Here is a 21,785-nt window from a genome sequence, read left to right as displayed (position 1 = left end):
CAACTAGACAGCTTTTCAGTATTACTTACCAAACCATTTCTAAATAAAACTGTTCAAATGGATTTTAACACACTTGTGTGAAACTCTATGCCATATTCTTCTACCAGGGTAACGCTCCTTTTCTTAAAAACAACATTTCATGAAATAACAAAAAAAGTGTAAACACTGGCCATTTAGTTCCCTTTATATTGTATTCGCCTAAGCATGATCTTCATCCACCTACCAATTTTTTTCAAAACTTACTTTTTTTGTGTGTCAGCAATTAGACATTGTTCTTAGGGAGGGGGGGGGGGGGGGGGCTAGTTACCCCCTAGTACCCTACTATAGAAGCGACTGTTTCCTCACTTCGCCTGACACGTAAGGACATCTTTACAATTGCGCGAGCAGGTAGCATTCAGAACTTTATCATTTCACAAGTGAGAGTGTAGGGGTGTGTTCCTAGTTTGCATTGTAGCCTAGGCTAGAGACGCGCGAATAGGTGATCCAACAGGCTGCCCTGACTACACATTGGCTAAATGCTCAGCACGACCACACAGGTGCATCTGTCTTAACGACCTCCTGTCCTGGTATCTGCACACAGTAATACATTAAGGGAACGGCATAGGACAATGAGCTCCTCTCTTCCCAAAAGCGAATCTACCACCTCTCTGCTGAGAGCTCCGGCCGTGCCGGTGAGTCGGAGGTCCGAACATTCTGAGCATCATGGGTCGCGCAGCCACTGTAGTCACATACATCAACCCGACGGAGGTAAAGATGTACCTGACGAGCCGTGTTGGACCGATGAGCGCGAGGCAAGCGCGCGCAGACCCGTTTGTCAACCGAGGCATGCTGGTGGCAGGACAGACAGGAATGGATGTGATAAACGGGGACATTCCCACCAACAAAGCAGCCACTACAATGACGGCTACAGCCAGGAAGAAGTTAGAGAGCGGGTGGATCGGAGCGGGAAAGACCGCAGTAAGTCGTCTAGACACCCACACCACCACCACCACACCTCAAGAGGTGACCTGCCGTCAGCTCATCACCACGGCAACGCACGTCCGGGGCGGAGGTCCTCGCCAACTCCATCCTATACTAAACAATCCGACGATACTGCGTACTTTTTTGAATCGAAGGACAGAATAAATACTGGGTCGTCCACGAGTTTAAACTCGGTCCCACCCGCAACGTCCACGCCAGTTACCGGCCCCGCTACCAGCCGCACCTCCAAAAGACTCAGCACAGCTCCATCTGAACATGACTCCAATCTGCACCCGATAGTGAAATCAGTCTTCGGACAGGTACGTAGTAGTCCCGTGTCTAGACAGAACTACAACACATGATTACTATCGAACAAACATTCAAAGTCAGCACAAGGATTCAACAAGTAAATTAGACTGGGGATTAATAGTCATTATCAATACATACGCCCATTGCCAAAAAACGGCGCGTGACAGAAGTTTCATTTTTATTCAATAGGAATTTATGTATTGTTTTAATTCAAGGGTAATTTCTAATTGTCATTTTAGACAACCCTCATAGGCTACACCATCACTATACTGTAAAACTGATTGTCTCTAACAAAATGCAAAAAGATTCAACTTAATTTACACCGTTGTCCCGTTAATGCATTGGTTTAAACCGCACTCTTACGAATAAACACGTAGGTGTTTGTTGTGTAACAAAGAGATGGGGAAGAAAAACACGTTTAAAGGTCCAATGCAGCTGTTGTTGTTTTTTTTATCTCAATATCAAATCATTTATGGGTAACAAATATGTACCTTACTGTGATTGTTTTCAATTAAAATGGTCAAATAAACAAAAATAGCTTCTTAGCAAAGAGCAATTTTCAAGCAAGAATTGTGCTTGGACTGTCTGGGAGTGTTCTGAATTGGGATGGGAAAACGGAAAACTAGCTGTTATTGGCAGAAAGGTTTGGAACTATCTTTCTCATTGGTCTATTGACACATTTACCGTGATGTCATTAGGCAAGCCAAAACTGCATCCCACCAAAACAGGATGACATTTCACGTGGTATTTTCTCTTACACCTAAAATGATTTATCATAATGTTCACAATTTCACAGTATTGTTTCAACGTCATAGGGTGGAAATATATATATAATCACAGGAAATCATGTTTTTGAACGATTTTTTAACAGTAATTCATGATACAGAAATGTAGAACGCATGACAACAGAGAAGGTATTATGGATTTTTCCAACTGCACAGTGCACTACACAATGTCTCGAACTTGCCCCCAAGATTCCAATGCCTTACTATATTTGAAACAAGACAGTTTGAGACATATGAATAGTAGCCTATAAGTTAGATGATAAGGCTCAGACAGCTCAGACATGCGTGATATACACACCTAGAGAAAAATGTAATGCTTCACAGTGTCAGGTTGGTCTGGTAGGGTCAAAGGTGAGGGACAGGTAGAGCAGCAACCCAAGCCAAAATGTGACCGGACACCCATTCACCCCTGCTGACCATATTAAAAATGTATGCACATTTTGAGTCCAAATTGAACTTCCGTGTAATTAGTTTGATGGAGGGGTTGGCAGACCACCATGCGTAGCGGTATGAATAAGGATACTCTCATCATGTCTGTCAGGTGGATAAACTTTCCAATCCTGTGGAAATTGTAGCTGTGCTGAACACCCGACTGCGCACACGCACACGCACGCACGCACACACGCACACACACACACACACACACACACACACACACACACACACACACACACACACACACACACACACACACACACACACACACACAGCTATTTGTGGTAAGTCACACTCACATCAAGTGTTTAAAAAAGAAAGTGACATTGAACAGTGATAACACTGTGAGAAATTGGGGAAGGTAAAGGTATAATCTACGCTATACTTTGGGGATGTACACCTGCAGATGGAGAGGTGAGGGTGGATGGTAAAAGAAGGGTGCTTCTCCATCTCTTCATTCCTGCATCCCATCTCCTCTACCATCTACAAATACGAGAGCCCTCCTCAAAGTCCTCATACAATAGTCTCATTCCTACTGTGCCTCTTGCTCTTCATATAGGATATCCAGTTTTTCTTTCTGTGCTTTTAAATATTTTTCTCAGTGCTGAAGAAGATCTAAAGCTCAGGAGGCAATACTTTCCCCATGTGTTAATTTGTGCCAGAAATAACCACTCAATCTAGGCCAGAGCTCTAATCAGTCACAGGAGTTCCAGGCAGCAAACCCCAATCTATGCAGCACCGCTGTGCTCTATACTGCCTATCTCAATCTGCTCCGTAGTGAGACAGTAGCCCTCTATCACTCTATCCAATCATTATGCCTTGAAATGGGAATACAGAAGGACCTCTAATGACAATATCTGTTAACACTCGCATGTCTGTGAAGTTGCTCAGCTGGAGGAGTTTTCAAGTAGAAAAAGTGTGCAAGGTGACTGTGTCACTTGATGCTAGTGACTGAAAATCAGAGACTTGTCACAAGGCTCTCAGACTCTTTCAGTGGTATCACACCTATAACTGGAAATGCAGTATGGTTGAGTCCAATTAAGTCGTTGCAAAGTTTCAATGCACCTGAGAGTTGGGTGCCTAGATATTGCAAGATGTTCTGTTTGTCTGATACAAAGGTCGTCTGTGTGCGCGCGTGTGTGTGCGCGCGTGGGTTTGTACTTCTCTGTGTGTGTTTGCACAAATGTGCATGTTTGGGTCTTTGGTTGTGATACTCTATTAGAGGACACTGCCTTCCACATATGTCACATCTGATGGTGTTTTTTTTATTGGCACTGGTACAGGTAGACTTTGAATACATGTTTTGATACGGAGTGAGAATATACCCACTGAGATTCTACATTTCACATTTCCATCAAGGTCTGCATACAATCCCTACAGAACTTATTTTCTGCCAGTGGAAGCTAAATATAGCATTCCCAAGACCTGATTATAAGAGAGTAGATGAGAGCAGCCTTTTATGGTGGTAGTAAAAATATTCAAATCCTTTGGCTAATGCGCTACCTGACAAAGCCAGTTTGCAAGTTGGCGACTTAAGCAGGGATTCCTGCATAAGCAAACGTAGTATCTCAAGCACCCGTATAAATAGCAGTTTTTCGTTTTCATCAGAAGGAATGACTGAAATAGGGGGGCGATGAGGTCATGAGACTAATGAGTGTTTAATGAGGAATGATTCCAATCAGTAGAGGAACATCTTGATCTAAGAACAACATTGCGGTCTAGACGCATAAATAAATAAAACAGCACACATTTTGGTCAGTCATGATAACGTTACACTCTCAGTTCATGGGGAACATAATTATCACACACGTAACTGTTTTCATATTTTCAATTCATTCATGTTGTACCTAGCAAGACTGTATGTCGATGTCATCACACATTAATTACAGTATATAGGCTACATTTTCCGTCGCTATTCATTTATAGACCAATCCAGGTAGCAGCAGCACCTTGGACATGGACAGAACAGCAGTGGGCCTGTGTCCCACCTGGAATTAACACCAATGACCTTCGGCCTCGCTTCTTAGCCACGATTGGGCCAAACTCTTCTTTCAGTCTATTCGCAGCTTTCACTGCTGTATTGAGTACTTTATTTGACCTAAAGAGACCTGTTCTGAGGAAAGGAAAACTTGACTGCTTACAATTTGTCAAACAGAGAGTGTGCGTTTGTTTGTAAGATATGTGTCAAGGGTTTGTGTTACTATAAACCGTGGATACAAACACAAAGCATTTTCAATGTATTCAAAGTGGTGTATTTGTGTGTACATCCGTGTTTGATAACAGGCTGTGTGTTGGTTCTGCAGTTTATCCAGCTTGAGCTAATAAGTTACTCATTATTAAACTGTGTTGTGTGTTAACGATTTTGACAATCACACATGAGCAAATCCACAGTTGTCAAACCAAGTCATATAAGCAGGTATTTAAGGAATTGGATAAATAGGAGGAGGGATCCGAGCTAGGTGGACGGGCATGCTAATAGACCTGGGTTATGTAAGGAAAACACAGGACTCTATTTTTCCTCTTCAGCTCCCTGTTGTCACAGCATCTGACAGCTCTCTGGTAAAATCACAGCTGAGGCTTCCTTTTCCCTTGCTCCCTTTTCCTGCTGTTGTTCTCTCTCCCTCCTCCCTACCTTCCCTTGTCACTCTTCCACTGAATCAACATCTTTCTCTCTCTCTCTCTCTCTCTCTCTCTCTCTCTCTCTCTCTCTCTCTCTCTCTCTCTCTCTCTCTCTCACTTTCTCTCTCTCTCTCTCTCTCTCTCTCTCTCTCTCTCTGTCTCTGTATCTCTCTCTCTCACTCTCTCTCTCTCTCTCTCTCTGTCTGTCTCTCTCTCTCTCTCTCTCTCTCTCTCTCTCTCTCTCTCCTTTGTCAGTCTCCTTCCTTTCCCTTTTTTATTGGTTCTCTGACCATCTTTCCATCCCTCCCTTTTTACCTCCCTCCCCCTTCCCTCTCTCCCGCCAGGGTCATACTGACCTTGATGAGGTCTGAAAGGGAAAGAGAATAGAGGGGGGCAGAGAAAATGGAGAGAGATCATGGATGACAGAAAATAGAGAGAAAGGGGGAAGGGAAAGGAGGTGTGGATAAGCTGCTATGATGTAGGTATTGTCGTATGAACCATGTCATTTCAGTTTTCAATATGTTTATAGCCCAAAGACTATTTATAGCCACAGATGGGTATTTATACAGTCCATTAACGGATGGTTGTGAAGGAGCTAGATGTTTTCACTATTCAGTTAAATCCTCATTGAAATGGGAAGGATTAGACCGTGAAATTCAAGAGACTGTGTAATGACGTCTGTGTCCGTGCGCATGTGCGTGCACGCGTGTGTTTGTGTGTGAATATGAATGATTAATATTCATCGTAACCTGATGCTGTCTGTAGCCGGTGAAAGAGGAAATCAGAGAGAGAAGGGGACACAGAGGTTAAAGCAGATGAGATGCAGAAGAAAAAGAGAAGTGTAATATTGGCTGGGGTTGTATAAAATACAATGTGCTTTGCTATTTGAAACGTTGACAGCAAACTACTCCCCCTCCATTCTCCTTTTTTCACGAGCTTCTCTCTTCACCATCCCGGAATTAGTTATTCTCAAATGAAAGATGATAGTTTCCTTGCCGTAAAATAACAACCAATTCAACCTAATCAATTATTCACACTTGAATTAAAATGACTGTTATATTTTACCTCAGGAGATGACCTGTCACCATGAAGGTCACCATAGCCTCTCTCTGCCTGGGGTGCTTTTATAGGTCACTGAATGAATGCTCCTCTGGTGATCTTCACATACAGAGCTGTGAGGCTGCGAACATGCTACAAGGTCATCGTCCCAATTCAACCGTTTTTTTTCAGGCTCAGCTCTCCTCCATAAAGAGACAGAGATAAGGGTTATCCATTCTTCAGTATTTACCCCCAGATGAAACAAAAATACAAAGAATAAAGCACATTATGAATCTATTTTCTCAGAAGAACATCTGTATGTGAATAGTTATGTGAGGCAATGTAGCGTTATAATATACAGTAATAATTATAGGTCATTGGAGGAGGTACAACTTTTTTACTGTGAGACTAATATGTTCATTGTTGTATAGGGGTTACAGAATGAGCCCACACTCACAGACAGTACCATAGTATAGTACATGGGGTATAGTACAAACATGGAATGAGAAAAGGCATACCATGACGGCATCAGGAGAGATGACGCTATCAGCCCTCCCAGTTCCAGACCCCTCTCCCTTCTCTCCCAGCTCAAATCTTCCTTAAACTGCGAATGCAATTATTAACATGACATTTCCTATTGGAATTAGCTGCCTGTCTCTCCCGTGACAAACTGTATGCGTGTGTGCAAGTGTGCCTGCATGTGTGCAGCTTCTTGAAATACTAATGCATGCTTTCCTTTGTGTGATGACTGTGGGTGTTCATGTGACTTGTTATTAGCACACATTATAGAGGGATTTTTGTATGGATGAGTCTATATCAGGAGGTGTGTGAATGCAGTGAGCATTATTGTTTATGTGAATTGTCCCCATTATGTAGGTTTAATAAGCTGTGTGTGTGTGTGCTGTGTCTTTGCACTGACATTATGAGAGCCGACGGCTCCTGAGTCTGATTTCTAATGTGTTCTGATGTTCACAATGAGCCTCCGTGGGGGCTCATTGTGAGAGGAGAGGCAGAGTGAGAATAAATGAATGGAAGAGAGAGGATAGACGAGAGATAGGACCTTGGTGTGTGTAACTATGGGAAACAATTGACAAAGTCAAACAGGAAATGATGTCGTTGATTATGTGACCAGTGGCAGCCACTGCAGGGGATTGCAGGGATTGCTATCAGCATCAGCATCCCTGTGGTGCTTGCTGTCTAAAAGCTGAGACCCCTGTAGCTGTCTAGCAAGTATATGCAGTGATTTGTGGTGTGTGTTTGCGCGTGTGTGTAGTACATGTACGTGTGTGTGTGTGTCTGTGTGTGTCTGTGTCTGTGTCTGTGTCTGTGTGTGTGTGTGTGTGTGTGTGTGTGTGTGTGTGTGTGTGTGTGTGTGTGTGTGTGTGTGGTCGGTCCATCATTCACATGCCTTTTATGTTCATTTCATGCATATTTTGTAGAGCTTTGACTTTGATCTCAATACTGTCCCTTCTAGTTTAGCATGCCTTTGTGATGAGCGCACTCTTCTGTGTGTGTACATGTGTGTGTACGAGAGAGGGGGAGGTAGCCTATTGGTTAAGAACGTTGGGCCAGTAACCGAAAGGTCGCTGGTTAGAATCCCCAAGCTAACTAGGTGAAAAATCAGTCAATGTGCCCTTGAGCAAGGCACTTAACCTTATTGCTTCTGTAAATTGCACTGGAAAAGAGCATCTGACAAATGACTAAAATGTACATGAAGAGAGAAAGGGGAGGGAGAGAGCGAGGAGAGAGAGGGAGGAGAAAAAGAGAGGGGGAAGAGAGAGCGTGTGTTGTATTTTTAGCTCCATAGCCCCACATCTGTGTGTGTTTAATCCAGTGTATGCATGTGTGTGTTTAATCCAGTATATGCATGTGTGTGTTTAATCCAGTATATGCATGTATGTGTTTAATCCAGTATATGCATGTGTGTGTTTAATCCAGTATATGCATGTGTGTGTTTAATCCAGTGTATGCATGTGTGTGTTTAATCCAGTGTATGCATGTGTGGGTTTAATCCAGTGTATGCATGTGTGGGTTTAATCCAGTGTATGCATGTGTGGGTTTAATCCAGTGTATGCATGTGTGGGTTTAATCCAGTGTATGCATGTGTGTGTTTAATCCAGTATATGCATGTGTGGGTTTAATCCAGTGTATGCATGTGTGGGTTTAATCCAGTATATGCATGTGTGGGTTTAATCCAGTGTATGCATGTGTGGGTTTAATCCAGTGTATGCATGTGTGGGTTTAATAAAGTATATGCATGTGTGTGTATTTGGATTAGTGTCTCCAGTGTGTTGTTCGGGGGAAGGTAATATGTTAATGAGCTTTTTCACCACTTTCTCTTTGCAGAGATGGTTTGAAACAGTGCAACAGAGTGAGGGAGACAGAGACGGGAGAGGGAGGGGGGAAAGAGGGAGAGACTGAGGGAAAGAGAGAGAGAGGACGGTCAGCCAATGAATAAAGCAATCTTGCATTTTCTGCTTTGAGCGCATGCATCTCGCTAAGACATGCCTGCCTCCTCTCCCTCTCATGTCTTTGTCACTTTGATCTTTCATTCTTTGTAGTATTTCTTTGCTTTCCTCCATTTAGGTTTACCTCCCCTCTTCCTCTCTTCCTGTGACTCCCAGTGTCCTTCCCTCTAGGTCCTATGTTGATCCTGTGCAACCTCACTCTCCCACTCTTTCTCTGTGCGTCTCTCTCCCCCCCTAAATTCCCTCGTCTTGGTTTCTGACCCACTGGACCCCCTTTCTCTTTATCCCATGCATAGAAACACATGCACATGCAAACGCACATGCAAACACATGCACACACACCACACAGGCATACTAACACAGACACGTTTAGAGACGCACCACACACTGAGAGGGACTTCACCATGGGGAACTCTGTCAAATCTCACTTCTCCAAGAAGGTAAGGTTTTGTGTACTGTGTTCTGGCTGTGATCCACCTGAACCCCTGACTGTCTGTGGTGCATGTCTCACTATGTGTCCTTAACTTGACTGGAGGTTATTGGACCACACTGGACCTTTTTGACCCTGGGATTGTGTCACGGGAGGTTGGTGGCACCTTCACTGGGGAGAACAGGCTCGTGGTAATGACTGGAGCGGAATCGGTGGAATGGTATCAAATACGTCAAACACATGGTTTCTAGGTGTTTGATGCCATTCCATTAGCTTCGTTCCAGCCATTATTATGAGCCATTCTCCCCTCAGCAGACTCTACTGGAATGTTTACAGTAGTGTTGGACTGTGTGAGACTCGGTTTTAGAGCACACTGCTGTATTGACTGTGAGAGACTCGGTTTCAGAGCACACTGCTGTGTTGACTGTGAGAGACTCGGTTTTAGAGCACACTGCTGTGTTGACTGTGGGAGACTCGGTTTTAGAGCACACTGCTGTGTTGACTGTGAGAGACTCGGTTTTAGAGCACACTGCTGTGTTGACTGTGAGACTCAGTTTTAGAGCACACTGCTGTGTTGACTGTGAGAGACTCGGTTTTAGAGCACACTGCTGTGTTGACTGTGGGAGACTCGGTTTTAGAGCACACTGCTGTGTTGACTGTGAGAGACTCGGTTTTAGAGCACACTGCTGTGTTGACTGTGAGACTCAGTTTTAGAGCACACTGCTGTGTTGACTGTGGGAGACTCGGTTTTAGAGCACACTGCTGTGTTGACTGTGGGAGACTCGGTTTTAGAGCACACTGCTGTATTGACTGTGAGAGACTCGGTTTTAGAGCACACTGCTGTATGGACTGTGAGAGACTCGGTTTTAGAGCACACTGCTGTATTGACTGTGGGAGACTCGGTTTTAGAGCACACTGCTATATTGACTGTGGGAGACTCGGTTTTAGAGCACACTGCTGCGTTGACTGTGGGACATCTCAGTCAGACTTTTGGTCTGAGGAGCAGTGTTCCCGCTCTTATAGGCTAGTTGTGAATATTAGAGGAGACAGGACAACCTAGTGTGTCATGCTGTTGTCTCATCCACCCCACTGAACCACTGTAACTAAAATAGTCCGCTGACCAGAATAGAATACCGACTGTGATGCTTGAAATCATTTGTGGACTGGATGACGACAGTACCACTCTACCACACATTAGGACTGTATTGTGTCTGTTTTTCCATATTTCTTTGTCATAGATATATACCAGATGGACATATAACTGTTTTTCTCTACTGAATGTCAGTTGAGCTGGAGTGACTGTGTTGGAGTCCTCAGTGTAGCCAATGAGGCTTAACCGTCACTCAACTGTAGTCGACAGTGTCCAGTGGTGTCCTGGAACCCGCTCGCTGGGATGAGTGGTGTCAATGAGCAGGTTCATGTCAAGATCAACCACATGAGTCAAAGGACTTAGCCCCAAACCAGCGTCACCACTTCACCCCTTTAGAGGGGATACAGTGGCGCGGACAAACCAACAGGTGGCGCTATCCTGTTTAACCCTGCCTACAGGAGCGCCACGAACCATAATCTGATTTTAGCAACCTTGTCAACCTTGTTGACGCATGGTGTTTTTGCAACCGGCTGATGTTCATTGTTCCATACGTGGACTACAAACTGGATTTGACTGAGCGGCATGTATCTATAGAATGGATACATTTGACTTAGTTCTACAGTATCTGCCAGCGCGACATGCTTAGTCTGTGTACAACAATGACAGCCACAGTTCTTTAGCTATCTAGTACAATGATAACTGCACAATAAAGACAGGATTCCATGTTCAGTGGGAGCGCCGGGACACCATGCATCAGGGATTTAAATCCCCTTCAGCAGCTGTACATCCTTGAGCGTGTACAGTACAATATGACAAGCAACAGTTGAAGCCATCTGGTAAATAGGAAGTTACTTCTCGACTGCTTCTCACATTTCAATATTGTTCTAGCTGCCATTTCATCATTTTTAACATACGTCTCCGCGTTAGTTGTGGTTTTGATGACACACTGGACCTTCAGAAAATCTGCACTGCTTCATGCATCACTTGCTCAGATTACCCAGTGGACAGTGCGATGGGGTGCACTGTAGCAGGGCAGGAGCTGGCACTAGAAATTCCACAGCAACAGATGGAGTATGAAGGTCACCCAAAATATCCCACCAAGCTAATTAAAATGCCACCAAGGGAGGGAAGGAAGGATAGTGGGGCAGGGATAGAGAGAGAGCTGTCTCGCTGCTGAGAAAGGCTATTTTGGGGGGAAACAAACAATGGAGGGAAATAGAAGCATGTCCTTCTTAAGTTGCCAGCTCAGTGTTCCTTGTATAGTGTCACTTTTGTCATAAGCCTGTCAGCGTTCCGGTCTCTAAACACAGCTCAGCTCTGTCCACTGATGCCACTTTTCTGTTGGTCTGTCATTCGACTGCAGAAAGGTTGGCCCTTATTTGCCTTGGTGCAGATTAATATTTGTAAAGGTTTCAATGGTGGCTGATGTTCCCCTCTTTAATTAACCTGAGGCTTTGTCTGTAATTGGGGCTGGGCATTGTGTGGCCTGCCGCTGCCCCGTGGTCCACAGACTAATTGGTCATTATAATGTAATGGCTGGATGGATTTGATTCCTTCCATTGGGACAATGGCAAATTGGAATAAGCACAAATAAGCCATCCATCGCTTTCATATGCAAGTGGCTTTCCTATCATGAACTAAACCCTGTATTTAAAGGTTAAATGGAGATTAGACTAAATGATCAATTGACAACCCTACATCTTTAACCAGTAATGAGTGTGACCATTTTTGGGGTCGCTGTCACACAGAACACTAAACTGTGTCTATCAAAAGCAGAATGGCTTGCAGATATTCGTTTGCGTCTTCCTGCGTGTTCTCTCGTGGATTGGTCTGATTGTCTTAGTTAGCTGTTGTGTCTCTTTGATTGTATGTGCTGAGTGCTGAGTCAAATAAGTGTCCCCAGCTGCACAGAGAGCATCTTTGGGATGGATGGATGGGTGGAATTCAGTGCCCCTGACTGTGTTCTTTTCACATGACTGACACCCCGACCAGCCCCATTACCATCCTGACCTTTGACCTCACAGGGACTAGCAGACCTCAGCCTCTCTACCTCCACCTCCATCCACCCACCCTCATGCCAGCTAGCCTCTTGTTGTAGTCTGACTCCATGTTGTCCATCCACAAGCTGAGTCACAGTCTGTGTCCCTGTCTCTGCCCCTGCGCCTCTATGTCCTGGCCCCACAACCTGGATGTCTGTGGCCCCAGGACCAGAAGAAGAACTACAGAGCAGTGCAGTCCTATGAGGAGGGGACTGGGGGGGCCTATCTTGAGCCACTAGTGGCTATGGCTCAGAATGGAGGCAACATGCACAACGTACTGGGGCCTGCCTGCATCTTTCTACGCAAGGGCTTCGCTGAGAGCCGGCAGGCTGTACGTAAGTCCAGACACAAACAGACACATGCCCATAATGCATGCAGAGACACATTTACAGTATATAGCTGCACCTGATAAAACAGTGTTCACAAAAGCTTGCACACAATCATACATACATTCTGTCTTTGTCTGCTTCTTTTTCACCCACGTTGACCAATACACTCCTTATGGACTCAAAGAAGAAGGTAATGGACTCAAAATATTTGCAGTAACTACATATAGAATGCCTGCCAGTTGGTGTGAAGATAAGTGTATGCGTATGCGACTGTGTGTGGGTGTGTGTGGGTGTGTGTGGGTGTGTGTGTGATGGCACTCATTGCCATTTGTGTCACACTGATAGATTGTAAGTCCTTGTGGTACACCTAGTATTAACCTGACAGACTGCTATCCCGAGTACTAAAGTCTGCGTGGAGCAGCGGCAGATGTCTTCATCTGTCTCACTCTCACTGTGGCAAGTCCTTGTCGTTAAGGGAAGATGTTCACTGACCTCTCCTTGGTAGACTGGCACCGTCCATATAAGCTAGCCGTTTCACATCCGTTACACATAGCCTGTCCTGACGATGTACTCTGTTCTGGGGATGCAGGGATGGATGCGGGGTAGAGCTACTTCAAAGGCTAGACTTTAAACTTGAGAGAAAACAAAAGGAACTCCTTCAGTCCTTGTTCCCCCACGACCAACCTTCAAAGGTGGCATGTACCTCTCTCTCACCTAAGTAGATAGGCTCCTCAGACAAGCGTCAGACAAATTCTCTAGACTAAGTTGCATTTGGGTAGCCTGCCGACTCGCACTAAATTCTTCCCCTGTTTTGTAGACAACTACATACTTTAGTCTGAGACTGCTAACATTGAAGTCATTTGTCGTGACAAAGGGCACGAGGGGCGTTGTATAAAACAAAAACATCAACGATTGGATCGTCTCTAACCAATCAAAGCCAATGACTCTCTACCTACGTGTGTCCTGGCCCAATCCATCGGTTTCTGGACCAATCAGACGGCTCCAAATGTGTTCGCATTCGGTGAAGGGTTGGGGAGCTACTCAGATCCAGACTTATTGCGGAGAATTTGGCCGGAACAAGGAGTCTGGGTAGCCAGGCAAGCATTTGGGTTCATCATTACATGATTTAACATAAAAAAGGGGTTGCACACATGACAATATTATATATATGATATATTATACTGAACAAAAATATAAACGCAACATGTAAAGTGCTGGTCCCGTGTTTCATGAGCTGAAATAAAAGATACGAGGCATGTTCCATACGCACAAAAATAATATTACTCTCAAATTTTGTGCACAAATTTGTTTACATCCCTGTTAGTGAGCATTTCTCCTTTACCAAGATAATCCATATCCCTGACAAGTGTGGCATATCAAGAAGCTGATTGAAGAGCATTATCATTACATACAGTATGTGCATCTTGTGCTGGGAACAATAAAAGGCCACTCTAAAAGGTTCAGTTTTGTCCCTCAACACAATGCAACAGATGTCTCAAGTCTTGAGGGAGTGTGCAATTGGCATGCTGACTGCAGGAATGTCCACCAGAGCTGTTGCCAGAGAATTTAATGTTAATTTCTCTACCATAAGCCGCCTCCAACGTCGTTTCAGTGAATTTGGCTGTACGTCCAACTGGCCTCACAACCGCAGATCACGTTTAACCACGCCACCACCACCAACCACCACATCCGGCTTCTTCAACCGTGGGATCGTCTGAGACCAGCCACCTGAACAGCTGATGAAACTGAGGAGTATTTCTGTCTGTAATGAAGCCCTTTTGTGTGGAAAACAAATTCTGATTGTCTGGGCCTGGCTCTTCGGTGGGTCTATGCCCTACCAGGCCCACCCATGGCTGCGCTCCTGCCTATTCATATGAAATCCATAGACAAAGGCCTAATTTATTTATTTCAATTGACTGATTTCCTTATATGAACTGTAACTCAGTAAAATCGTTGAAATTGTTGCATGTTGCGTTTATATTTTTGTTCATTATACTATTGTTGAATTGATCATATCTGACAAGAGTTTTGTAGCATCATGAGTCATCACCTGAAGAATGCCACACACTGGGTCCTAACCCTGTCTTCTTTACAGGATAGAGAGCTGAGGCCGGAGGAAATGGATGGTAAGTATCGTTATACAGGAGCATACAGTTTAAATGACAAAGAGCCTTCATATTGCATGGTATTGCATAGTCCAGACCGGGCTGTAGCAGTCCTCACTGGTTTAGATGCAGACAAACAAAGGGTCTGACCGTGGTAAACTTTCATTGTCATGTTGTGTGCCTTTAAGTGCCTTTCTGTGAACTTTTCTGCCCAAAATCATTGCGGACTGTTCCAAGCTTACACAAGCCTACCTCTCACCCTCATGTTCATTATAACACTACACTCATTGTAGTAGTAACAATAAACTAACAATGATTTTGATAATGTGGTTGAAAAACCCAATTTATATTTTTCCATGTGTTCCTCTGTCTCGCAGAGTTGCGTGAGGCTTTTAAAGAGTTTGACAAAGACCATGACGGCTTCATCGGCTGTAAAGACCTGGGCAACTGCATGAGGACCATGGGCTACATGCCTACTGAGATGGAGCTGATTGAACTGAGCCAGCAGATCAATATGAACTGTGAGTAACTCTGTGTGTGTGTGTGTGTGTGTGTGTGTGTGTGTGTGTGTGTGTGTGTGTGTGTGTGTGTGTGTGTGTGTGTGTGTGTGTGTGCGTGTGGATAGGGAGAATGTTGTGAGTGTAAAGGTCCACCAGTGTTCCTTTTTTCTATGATATTTCCTCTCTCTCTCCATCATTCTCTCTCTCTCTCTCTTTGTCTTCCTCTCTCTCCATCTCTCTCTGTCTCTCTCTCTCTCTCACTTTCCTTTTTAACTCTCTTATTATTACCCCCCCTCTCTCTCTCTCTCTCTCTCTCTCACACTTTCCTTTTTAACTCTCTTATTATTACCCCCCCCCCCTCTCTCTCTAGACTTTTCCTTTTTTAACTCTCTTTTACAGTTTTTCTCAATTGCTAAAACACAATTTCTGAAACCTTGCTCCATTTCCTGAAAACATTAAACACAAAATCTCATCTTCTAGCACTATTTACATAACCTCTGACTCCTTTTGCAAAATTAAACATTCGCCTCAAAACAGTTTTAGCTGTGTTCAAAATCAAACACTGCTCTCAAATCATAAACAAAGTGATCAAAATGATATACACTCTCAAGCTGTCAGTAAACAATCCCCCTGAAAAATAGAAAACACATTGTTCAAAACATACAATTCTCAGGGAGAAGTACATTTTTAATCTAAAAAAATATTCATATTTTTCCGTCATTGTCTTTTGATGAATGAAAACATGTTCTATCATAGTAGCTCAAAATTTATCAGAAATTACTACTCTGCTTTGCTCTTTGCAATTTTGTTTTCTGTTCTTCCTCCTCCTTGTACCCATATTTTTACAGTACTGTACCCTGCATCTCACAAACTTGTCCATTGTCTCTGTGATACTGTGATACTAATTCTTGTTCTTTGTAGATATGAACCTGCAATCAGTCAAAATCTATTGAGCAGTCAGTACTGTTAATAAATGGAAAGCACAATGTTCAGGGCCATACAATTTATCCATTGTACAGTATACAGCCTACAATGCACTGTACTACAGTATCCATTCTCAGACTTTCTCCTTCCCACTTTCAACAACCTGTTTGCTCTCTGAACTGGCTTATATTGGTTGTGTCGCATCTTTTGAAACAGGTTAAATCAATTTTGATTGGTTGTGTTCAATCAATGACATATGTTCTCTATTTGTATTTGATTGTGGCCACTTGTGTTTACCAGTATGGACGACATGTGCATTAGAGTGCAGAATGTATTTTGAGAATTAGAATGTGTTTAGAGTTTTGCTGAAAAGTCTAAGTGAGATCTGCAAATTGTGTTTTACCATGTGAAATGGTTTAAGGTATTGACAACAGACTGCATAATTAGCTAAATGAGTCCAGGCAACTGAGAACTTTGTTCAGCCAATGGGCTTTAGTGTTTTAGCAATTGAGAAAAAACTGCACTATTTCCTCTCTCTCTCTCTATCTCATCTCCATCCCCTAACACACACTCGAAGACTTGCGCTCACCATTACACACAGGCCTCTGAACATTCAAGGTCCAGTACCTCTGACGTAGATCCCTTTAACAATTTCCCCTGAAAGGAACATAAAATCACATCCGTCCTGTAAATACTCTGTGGGCTTTGGGAACATTGATGGCTGAATATGACGCTGTAGATAAGTCTTGCCAGCCTTGTCTTTCTGTCCTTTTTCAAGGTTGCAAGTTTCTGTCATTGTGCAAATGTCCCTGTCGATGTATTCTGTAGAAATGAATGTTTCCTCTATCCTCTATCTCACACAGTGGGAGGACATGTTGACTTTGAGGACTTTGTGGAGCTGATGGGGCCCAAACTTCTGGCTGAAACAGCAGATATGATCGGGGTCAAGGAGCTGAGGGACGCTTTTAAAGAGGTGAGGATAAGGGATGGAGAGGAAGGGGGCTGGTATGGAATGAGAAAAGAATAAGAGAGCGAGTGATGGAAGTAGAGTGAGAGGGAAAGGAAGATAATGAAAATAGAAATGAGATAATAGAGAAAGAAAGAACCAAATCCAAAGGCGATGAAAGAAAGTTTACGCTAAAGGAAAGTTGATTCAATGAGGAGAAGCACTACTTACGAGGGGAACTCAATATTCATTTTGGAGCGATGACGGTGTTTGGAAAGGGCAGAATGATTAACTAGTTCACTATTAATTACTCGTTCAGTTTGACACCAATGGTGACGGCAAGATCAGCACATCAGAACTCAGAGAAGCAATGAAAAAACTTCTCGGTCAACAGGTAAGAAAAGTAGTCTTTCGCTTTGTGTGTTCCCTCACTCTTTCACTCAACTTGTCCACGCATCTGTCTGATCCTGTCACTGTAGCCTACATCGGAGTAGTGTCATTTCTCGGTTCTTTCCCTGTTCTGCTAGGTTGGTCACAGGGACCTAGAAGACATCCTGCGGGACATTGACCTGAATGGAGATGGTCACGTGGACTTTGAAGGTGAGCTGTCTAAGTGGGTTCTACGATACCTCTTCATAGGCCGTTTTTTGTCCGGTATTATCGTCGTTGTTATTGTGTTGTGTGAAACATCCCAGGGGGAAGGAACTGGTTGAATCAACGTTGTGTCCACATCATTTTCAACAAAGGTCAAACGTGGATTTGAAAAAGTCCTCAGTGTTAAGGAATTCCTTGGAATGTTTGTCTCTTTTCCACCCAACGTTTAACCTAAATCCAATGACATGGTTCAAATTGTTGTTGATTTCATGTTGAATTCACATTGGTTGAAAACTCAATCAAATGTAAATCCAAACTAGATGTTGAACTGACGTCGGTGCCCAGTGGGATTAAATTGCAGCACCTGACAAATCCCTCTCCACTATTCATGTCCAACCAGCCCCTTTGGGATTGCTGATATTGCTCAACATGAGCTCCCTCATAATAACAAGTCCTGTGAGAAAAGTGAGCTCCCTCATAATAACAAGTCTCCACAAGATTTTCTAGCTTGCTTTATTGAACATAAAGCAAGCTAGAAATCTTGTGGAGTCTATTCCCTTCGGACACTCTCACATACTCAAATACAAACACAGTGCACAAACACTCTCTGTCTCTCTACCGCTCACACACTCTCTCTCAATCACACATACACTCTCTCCTGCTTCACACTCACATTATCTATCACACACACATACAAGCACATACACATGCATCGACACGCTGCCTCAATGCCAATCCTCACACACACACATTTTGAGTCAGGATACTCCAGCACCATGCTGAGAGTGAGACGGGCGGATGAAGGGAGTCGGGCTGTCTGTCAGATTATCTCCACACCAAGGGATTATGTCACCTCATAGATGACCAAGAGAACAAGGAAAGCATGCTCTCTCTCTCTCTCTCACTCTCTCTCTCTCTCTCTCTCTCTCTCTCTCCCTCTAGCCTTTTCCTTTTTGAACTATCTTTTATTATTTCCTCTCGCTCCCTCTCTCTATCTCTTCTCCATCCCCTAACACACACTCAAAGACAGGCGGGATAAAAATAGCAATATGCTGCTTTTCTTCCTAGAGTCATTACCCACTAAATCCATCCACGTTTATGATCCCCAGTGCTCAAAATACATCTTTCTTTTTATTGGCTGATAGCAGCACGTACAGTTCTTCAAAGCGCCACGATCTTCAGCCCCTACACTTGATCTAAATCATGTTCATTCTCTATCTCTGTTGTTTTATTCATCTTTCTCCTCACCCCTCAGAGTTTGTACGTATGATGTCTCGCTGAGTGACAGGTTAAGCACCTGTAGGCCATGTTTCTGACTGGCCCCTTTCCTGGTAAGAGAGGAAGAGAAGGAGAAGAGATGCCGGAGCCCTTACCAACAGACCACTTACCTCTGACTTCTGTACAACAGAAGGGGGAAACGACATATCAACAACCGCCCTGCTACTGCCACATCCGAAGACGAGCACAGAAGCTGACGGAACAACGTCAGCGATCATGATGCTGTATGCTGCTGTCTCTAAGAGCAAAAGAGATCAACAGCCAGCCTCCCACAATTTTACACTGTACATTTCCGATATTAGAGAAAACATTTGTAGGTGTTTACAGGGGCTAAAGAGCAATGTGACGTTTGAGCTACTTACAATCATTACCATGGTTGGTTAAGGCTATGGGAAAGTAAAGGAGACATATTGACATTTTTAGCATTTTCTCATGCCAGCGTCTCCCATAACCAACCTAAAGCACTATATTCCCCTCTGGGCCTTTGTACTCCTAAGCTAAACTTTTTAATGGCAATATTATTTCAACGTACCTACTGTCAAAATATGTATTGTTCATGTGTGCGTACGTGTATGTTTGTGTGAAGCTCAATTCTCCCATATTGTACGATTCCATATGTCTTAAGCTACTGTAGAGTTAGTTTCAAACCCATGGCATACGCTAGCCAACTGTCTCTGTCTTGAAATACATCTCACGTATTAGCGCTGATGCACTTCTTCAGATTATCAAACACATATCGAGTTACATTATACAAGCTCTGAACATAGATGGGCAACTGTTTTGATAAAGGAAAGAGCATTTTGGTGAAAACCGAAGACTGGGGAATGGGGTAGCAATCATAAATAAACTGTTTACGTCTGGCCAACCCAAGACCCAAAGATGTGCACATTGTTTTGCATGAATACTGAGATTGCAAGCTCCACTTTTAATATAACCAGACACACTGTCACGCTGTCCCTCCGTACAAATCAACAATGTGCACCACAGACAAACATACACACTGTCATTTATTGTGGTGATCAACATAACACTGAAACCTGTGTCTCTCTATGTGTGTGAGATCAGTGTGTATCTCTGTACTGATGAGAGTGTGTTTGTGTTTGAGTGTGGAACTTGTGAGTTTTTGTGTGTCTCCCTTATGCAGTCTTATTTGTGACTTTGAATTTGTCTTGTGCGATTCTATGCATGCCAAATACTAAAACAATGTGTAGTTGAGAATAAACAGCTTTATTGCAATTATACACTTTGTGTGTGTGTGTGTGTGTGTGTGTGTGTGTGTGTGTGTGTGTGTGTGTGTGTGTGTGTGTGTGTGTGTGTGTGTGTGTGTGTGTGTGTGTGTGTGTGTGTGACCTTGTCTATCTGCATTCAGAGCAGAGAGCAATCAGACTGGACCTGAGCTAGTTGGATATACACTGAGTGTACAAAACATTATGAACACCTGCTTTTTCCATGACATAGACTCAGGATTTTTAAGCCTTGAGACAATTAAGACATGGATTGTTTATGTGTGCCATTCAGAGGGTGAATGGGCAAGACAAAAGATGTAAGTACCTGTGAACGATGTATGGTAGTAGGTGCCAGGTGTTTGTGTTTTCACACGCAACAGTTTCCCGTGTGTATCATGTGTGTGTGTATCATGGTCCACCACCCAATGGACATCCAGCCAACTTAACAGAACTGTGGGAAGCATTGGAGTCAACATGGGCCAGCATCCCTGTGGAATGATTTCGACACCTTGTAGAATCCATGCCCTGACGAATTGAGGCTGTTCTGAGGGTGCAACTCAAGGTGTTCTTATTGTTTTGTATACTCAGTGTACTTCCATTAGGTTGCAAAAACCTGTCAGATACAGAAATAATGTAATTGATTACAAAATATTTAGAGAACTGAAATAGCATATGCAAAGACCAAGTTTGCTTTACAAAAGGAGGGAGAGAGAGAGAGAGAAAGAGAGGGAGGAAGAAAGGAAGGGAAGAGATAGTGTATTAAGAGAGAGTAATAACAGAGAAAATGCAGGAGCGGTATCACAGAAAAAAGACACTCACAAAAGGTTCCCTTTAAACACACATACCACAGATATGGTTAGGCCTACTCACAGTTCATGTTGCTCTGCTGGCTCATCTCTATCAGCTCTAGCTCTTCCTATTCTTTGGGGTAGCGACAGTTTGTAATTGTGGTACTCGCTCGGAGGGCTGTAAGAAAACTCAAAATCAGGATAAAAGGCAAGAATTCAGTTGGTGGGGGATGAATATTGCACCAATCCTGTTAGTAGAGACCTTGAAGAGAAAGAATATGTAAATAAACAGTTAAATGTAAAAAGGTTTTAAAAAATCTAGACTTTGGAAAAACTGTGCTCAACCAGGCATTTGATGTGTAAGGTAGGCTACTATGAACTAAGAATGTGGTAAATAAATGTTTTATTAAAAATACTAATTTTGGTTAAACATTTTATTGAATTGTTGTCAACACACTATATTATGCAACATAAATTGTTTAAACTACATTCGCCTTGGTGTCAATTTATCAATATTTAGACTACAGATTGTCTCTAAAATAATGCTTATAATAGTTTAAAAAAAGCTGCACTTTGTCACATTATGTCAAAATGTAGTCTAATCATGTGGGAAACATGATGGAAGAACATGGATCATTTGAAAATGAAGTACATTGAACTATATATACCATCTGAAAATGCCTTAATTTCAATGTAATTGAATATTTATGTTTGGAAACCAAAGAAATCCATAATTTGTTCAAATTTGATATCAGTCCTCATTTAACAATCCTTAACTAGGCCTAACTATAAATGCCATTAAGCAGATCTAAGGTAATTTATGTAATATTGTTGAGCTGAGAAAAAATGCTATACAAATTGTCATTCTAATATGGCATTGCTGGCATAACCATATTCAGTTGCCAAAGTGTTTTGAACATTG

The 21,785-nt window shown here is 43.1% G+C and overlaps 1 protein-coding gene across 2 annotated transcripts; it reads left to right on the top strand.

The window, feature by feature from the left end:
* Positions 1-352: 352 nt before the first annotated feature.
* On the top strand, positions 353-20,090 carry LOC139408732 (calcium-binding protein 1-like). Of its 2 annotated transcripts, XM_071152987.1 has the most exons (8): positions 691-1,280; positions 12,340-12,504; positions 14,598-14,628; positions 14,985-15,128; positions 16,895-17,004; positions 17,297-17,371; positions 17,505-17,577; positions 18,827-20,090. In XM_071152987.1, the coding sequence occupies exons 2-8, from the start codon at positions 12,418-12,420 to the stop codon at positions 18,850-18,852; spliced, it is 546 nt and encodes a 181-aa protein (XP_071009088.1). In that variant the 5' UTR covers positions 691-1,280; positions 12,340-12,417; the 3' UTR covers positions 18,853-20,090. The 2 variants fall into 2 exon arrangements, with proteins under 2 accessions (XP_071009086.1, XP_071009088.1); XM_071152985.1 differs by lacking the exon at positions 12,340-12,504 and having other exon boundaries at positions 353-1,280.
* Positions 20,091-21,785: the final 1,695 nt, after the last annotated feature.

Source organism: Oncorhynchus clarkii, chromosome 5, assembly GCF_045791955.1.
Source record: "Oncorhynchus clarkii lewisi isolate Uvic-CL-2024 chromosome 5, UVic_Ocla_1.0, whole genome shotgun sequence".
Classification (NCBI taxonomy): Eukaryota; Metazoa; Chordata; class Actinopteri; order Salmoniformes; family Salmonidae; genus Oncorhynchus; species Oncorhynchus clarkii.
Note: the sequence above shows the minus strand (reverse complement) of the source record. Positions and strands in the feature narration are given on the sequence as shown.

Bases quoted from the DNA above. Each gene is read 5' to 3' on its own strand.
- LOC139408732 (XM_071152985.1), top strand. From the start codon at position 609: ATGAGCTCCTCTCTTCCCAAAAGCGAATCTACCACCTCTCTGCTGAGA. The intron at 17,372-17,504 runs GTAAGAAAAGTA...CTGTTCTGCTAG, and splicing joins AAAAACTTCTCGGTCAACAG to GTTGGTCACAGGGACCTAGA. The intron at 17,578-18,826 runs GTGAGCTGTCTA...CTCACCCCTCAG, and splicing joins TGGTCACGTGGACTTTGAAG to AGTTTGTACGTATGATGTCT.